Source organism: Ostrinia furnacalis, unplaced genomic scaffold, assembly GCF_004193835.3.
Source record: "Ostrinia furnacalis isolate ACB-3 unplaced genomic scaffold, ASM419383v2 OfSCF2046, whole genome shotgun sequence".
NCBI lineage: Eukaryota > Metazoa > Arthropoda > Insecta > Lepidoptera > Crambidae > Ostrinia > Ostrinia furnacalis.
This window is the reverse complement of record NW_021132285.1, coordinates 203,501-209,500: the sequence shown is the minus strand read 5'-3', so window position 1 is coordinate 209,500 and position 6,000 is coordinate 203,501. Positions and strand designations below refer to the sequence as shown.

Genomic DNA, 6,000 nt, shown 5'->3' with positions numbered 1-6,000 from the left:
CATGCATTAAAATTTTTTGACGTAGGTTAAACATTAATTTAGGCACAATCAGGACATATTTTTTTACCGCATGCCAAGCATTTTCGGTATGCATAGGTAACACCTGTAAGATAATTTCGTTTCAATTTAGGTGGACTAAAATGTACATCTTTTTTGCAGCTGGTGCAATGACATCAGGCTGATTTGGCATGTCAGAGCCTAGAATACATGTCACTGTTTGCTGTACCACCCGTTCCGCGGTATTTTTTTTTACAGACTACCATCGTTTACATAATATTATGTCCTAATATCAATCTATCATTAGGAAATGTCTTTTCGTAGGTTGTGATGGCCCAGGATCCATCATTTTTACAAAAAATCAGTCGTCTAAAACAAAAACGCAAGTTTTACTATGGTGCAAAAATGTTACGTAGTCTGCGACGTGCGGTCCCACAGACCGCTATTGAACTTTAAATCGAATTATCTTATTAAAACTGCCCTCATCGATGTAACCACTACCTGTAATGGCGTATGGGCAACTAAACTCGAAGGTACTGAGACGCTCGGAACACGGGAGTAAGTAGAACATTGAAGTCCAGAAATTTAAAAAACCGGAGCGGTCTGTGAGACCGCACTTCGTCGGTTAAAGGTTATACGAGAAGCTTTTGCACGTAGCTCGTAAAACTGATGGCTTTAGGGTCAGAAAAGTTCTCAAGTCTTGGTCTGGAAGACGTATCTAGTGTAGGCAGGTTTCCACTTGGTGGGCCGCCGATCTGGTGAAGGTCGCAGCATAGTCGCAGGAAGCTCCTGGGTGCAAGTAGCACAGGGCCTAAAAGACATTGTCATGAAAAATTAAATGTTTCGAATTAAGTATTTTAATAACGTGGCTAATTAATTGTCATAATCTATTTTTTTCTTAAATATAAGAACTATGTGACAATAAGTATTAGCAGAACCTGAGAAAAGGATTGGAGGAAAATGGCTTTTCCGCAAAATTCAAAATATCAATAGTTATGCTTTTGTTCTATCGAAGGTGCGATAATATGCCGTAGCTGAGAACATAACCCAAGACTGAACTACTTTTCAGTAGGAACAGAGAAAGAGCAACCAACTCTAGTTGCTAACAAAGGCGGTCTAGAGAACGGGACAGTTCGTATTTATTCCAGCTTTAAGGTTTTTACATTATTCGCATAAAAATAATAATATTTCATACATAGATACGGGAATATTCCATCCCATAAAGAAGTTCCCTAATGCATTATCCGAAACTATAAGTTATAGCGAGGAGATAGCTCGTACCGTCAGCAGAAAAAGTTTAAATTATTTTAAACCTTACTACATGCATTTTAAATGCTTAAATAGAATATTTTTCCATGTACTAGATAGAAAAGTTGATAAGTGCAGTCATTGTTCAAAATTTGAAAAAAGAAAAAAGACTCAAAATGATATTTTTGCAGCCCTTGCTGCCCCATCGGCCGTCAGTTCTGCGTACTATGTGCCCTGCCCATTGCCACTTGAGCTTGCTAATCCGTCGGGCTATGTCAGCGACTTTAGTTCGTTTACGGATAGGTAAATCCAGTGTATTCTGTAACCTATTATTGATACCGTTTGATAGAGCTCGTGAAGCACTTTCAGGATCAGTAACTAGTTTTTCGATATTTTTTTTTAGTTTCAAAATAATCGAGTGAGATCACTTATCGTTTCCACCCTGTATGTCTGTAATAGTCAATGTCAAGTCTCAGGTCATGATTCTGAGGGCAGACTGTTCGAGAGACGCCTACACCAAAAAATATTATAACTAAGTTAGACCCCATCAGTATTAAATGCGTTAGGCTGAAGAAACTTTTAAGAGCCAATGAGGGTTTTCGCGATTGAAAAATCCGCCAGATGGCAATACGTAGACGCGAGGGTGCTGCGTGATTGGTGGATTTTGACATATCTGTCAATGTCATGTCAAAAATAACCAATCACGCAGCATTTGGACCTCGCGTCTACGTATTGCCATCTGGCGGATTTTTCAATCGCGAAAACCCTCATTCCAAAGAAACAGAATTATGTCTTCAGGAAACTGAAAAAATACACCGCTCTGGATATATTTGAAATTTTGCTGAAAAGCTCCCAAATAAATTCATAGAATATTTTATGTATTTTCTGACCGTACGAGGCTTTTCTTTTACACTGGCGGACAAAATTATTGAAATCACTGCAAATATTAGTATTTTTTATTTACGTTAACATTGCTTAATTGTGTTGAATTGTAGTTAATTTCTTTTGATTATGAACTAATTAGCTTTATTGTCATTAATTATTATTGATAGCTGACCCGGCGAACTTCGTACCGCCTTAGCGTAGATTTTCTTAATATTTTTTTCCGTAAGAACCATCCTTGGACTTCCACAAACATTTAAAAAAAAGAATTATCGAAATCGGTTCAGCCGTTCACACGTGATGCCGTGACAACGCGAAACGGGTTCCATTTTTATATATACAGTGTGTCCGGGCATGTAGTGATCAAACTTTAAGGGCGAAATCTAGGGACAATTTTATCGATAAAAATACTTCAAATTTAGGGCTTGACCCATTTATCGCAAAATTACAAGGATTCAAGTTTTTAATTTTTAGTTTTCACCTCTTCCTTCAAAAACAAGTGAAAGCGTGGGTAGCTTAACATTAATAAGCAAATATTTTATATCATGCGATAGCCAATAAAATTATCTTTTAGTCGAAGTAGAAAACAGACACAAGTTTCATACATTTTATGGGAGTAAGAATGGATTTAATTAGAAAAATACATGATTTTTTTCACTTCCTTTTCAGTTATTTTTCAACACAAGAAAAACCAGGTCGTTAAAGTATGTTTTTTTTACATTGTATTATTAGTATTTGAGCTATTCTACAAAACGAATGTAAATTTATTAGTCTACGTCTATTAGTTTCGACGTAATTGTTGAACAAAGATACCCCTTCTCAGCCGGTTCCATAGCGCGTCGGAATAGGTTGTGTGATTCTTTCAGGCAGTGCATTTTCGCATGTTAGCAGCTCTATGGAACCGGCTGGGAAGGGGTATCTTTGTTCAACAATTGCGTCGAAACTAATAGACGTAGACTAATAAATTTACATTCGTTTTGTAGAATAGCTCAAACTCTAATAATACAATGCAAATAAAACATACTTTAACGACCTGGTTTTTCTTGTGTTGGAAAATAACTGAAAAAGAAGTGAAAAAAATCATGTATTTTTCTAATTAAATCCATTCTTACTCCCATAAAATGTATGAAACTTGTATCTGTTTTCTACTTCGACTAAAAGATAATTTTATTGGCTATCGCATGATATAAAATATTTGCTTATTAATGTTAAGCTACCCACGCTTTCACTTGTTTTTGAAGGAAGAGGTGAAAACTAAAAATTAAAAACTTAAATCCTTGTAATTTTGCGATAAATGGGTCAAGCCCTAAATTTGAAGTATTTTTATCGATAAAATTGTCCCTAGATTTCGCCCTTAAAGTTTGATCACTACATGCCCGGACACACTGTATAGATTGTAATTTGAAACAGAAATGAGATAACAATACAAATTAAAATAATTAAGACGTTGATTTTCGGTAGTAATTAATTATCTTAATACAATTAATAAACAATTATTTCTACAATATTTGCTTCAAATATAATTATTGTAACACATTCTTATTATTGCTAGTATTAATCATCATTAAATAAGTAAGTCGATTGAGAAAGCTATGGAAATCCATTTTCAATCTTCAGTTAGAGAGTCGTGGGTATGTCACCTGCAAATAACATCAGTGATATGATTTCATTCATACATAATAATGATTAAAATTAAAGTATCATAAATAGGCTTTTTCTGAGGGTTTATCACACTTATAGAAATGCATTGTATTGAATATAAAAAAAACATGATAAATTATAATAAACAAACAACGTCCAAGATTCTGGTTCAAGAGTTTTAAATTATTATTACACTATATTTGCCCCTAACGGGATTTGAACCGCAACTAGCTTAGTAACAGTTACGAAAAAACAAATCAGGCTTTGTTTTTACACAATTTCCGAATCAAAAATCGAACTATAAATTTTTTAACGCCCTCTCCACCTGGCCCTACGCGTGTAGACATATCGTTTATCAATGAATTTAATCATAACAGCCAAAGTAGATATTCAATGCTATTTTCGTGCATGTACAGTTAATTTATTAATGTATTCACAAACCGCAAGACCAATGAAGCGGCTAATACTGTAATCGCTGGATTTTTAACATTTTTTACTGTGTTGCTGTTGAAGAAAAAGCGATAATCGTATGTAGCTCGCTTTTAAATGGATGAATAATCTCCAGTTGCTCATTTTCGTTGCTTAATTAATGAGACGGCGATAGCGCATACGATAATTTTGATCGCTCGAATATTATCACGCTGATTCGATAATTGACACCCGTACTAAAATACACGAGCACGCATAGTGTGGGCAATCCATAGTAAGTAATTAAAAAATCCATATACACAGTTAAAAAATCATTTTTAGTAGTCCTTTATCATTTGTTGCATTATCACGATAGAAGATACAATTTCAGAATAATACCACATTATCAGTACTGTGCACCAATGATGTGAAAAAGCATCACAAGAAACTCTGCAGCTACAGTCATCCATTATAGTTTAGTTAGTGATATATAAAGTTTAAACTACAAAAATGGTCTTAAATTTTTTTCTTCTTACAGCTGACACTTTTTTTTAAATAAAAGAAAGATGCAAATGTGTTTCTGCTGAAAATTGAATTCAAATTCTCCATATTCGGTGTTCACAGTAGAATAGGTTCTTACCGGCTTAATTATAAAACAATGGTCGTTGAGTTCTTAGAACTGTTTGTTTACATTAACATACCTAACTGATTACCGGGCGTTTCAGTTACTGTACAGTGAAAATAAACTAAGAAGACCCATTGAGATAGGTTCAAGTTAAAAAATGTTTTCATGCCCACCTCAATAATAAAATGCAATCTATATCTTAAGTTTTGTAATTTTTTATAATGTTAAAACTGTTAACTACTTTTTTGTAGTTTACATCTGTAGCATTTCACACATTATTCGACAAGCATGTAAAAAATTCTGCGTTGAATACTCGATGAAGATTTTTATTTTTCATTTTTTCACCTTCAAATAAAGTAGAAAGTCCGTTGCAGTTTCGGAGTAAATTTTTGAATTAAAAATTTTTAATTTATCATTTCTCAAATTAGAAAGTATAAAAAGTAGCAGGTCCACTGCTCTCTATAATTAATTTGAATGCTACTGACAACGCCACTTTTGTAGCGGAGTTTTGGGCTGACACTGTAGGTTTGTTGTCGACACGACAAGAAGAAGAAGTGGACCTACTGCATAAATATGTTTTACACATCCGAGTGGCCGACATCTCATTTTAAAGGTCCTTGGACTTTATTTACATGCGACATATGGACCACATTCGTACTACAATAAAATAAAAAGGACTAAAAAAAGTGTTTTAAGTCTCCATTCATATTTTGGGCTTGGGAAGCGAAGGTCTTTTTATTTTGTGCCTTATTTATAGTTACTATGTGATCGTGTGTGTTTGTGCTATATCTAAAGTTATTTGTGGAATCAATAAGTGATTGTGTTGTGTGGTTTTTCCTAAATTTATATTATTTTTATGATTTTCAACCTTGAATTCCACGAATAAAGGGATATGTAATGTGCACTCAGCATGGGATAGTTTGGTACTGGAGCAAAAGGTGTAATATTTTCTGAAATTAGACATAGCTAACTTTTACAGTCGACGTACATTTCGATCAAAAGTTATACCTATGGTCTGATGTCATGTAAACTAAAACATTATAGTGTTTCGTCAGACTAGGCCGTTTCCTGGATTATTCAATTATGGGTTCAGATAGATTTTGAAGGTTTGGGCAGAGGGTGTGGTTACATAAATTACAATCTAAAAGCCTGAAACTTTTAAAATAGTCTGTTTTAGAATATGTCATTAATTGTAAATG

At 34.1% G+C, this 6,000-nt stretch overlaps 1 protein-coding gene across 1 annotated transcript in view; it reads right to left on the bottom strand.

The window, feature by feature from the left end:
• Positions 1-629: 629 nt before the first annotated feature.
• LOC114354347 (uncharacterized) overlaps positions 630-6,000 on the bottom strand; it is a 50,272-nt gene continuing 44,901 nt past the window's right edge. Inside the window, exon 4 of the mRNA XM_028306682.1 lies at positions 630-808. Coding sequence (XP_028162483.1) covers positions 630-808 — 179 coding nt within the window. The remainder of the gene's footprint in view (positions 809-6,000) is intronic.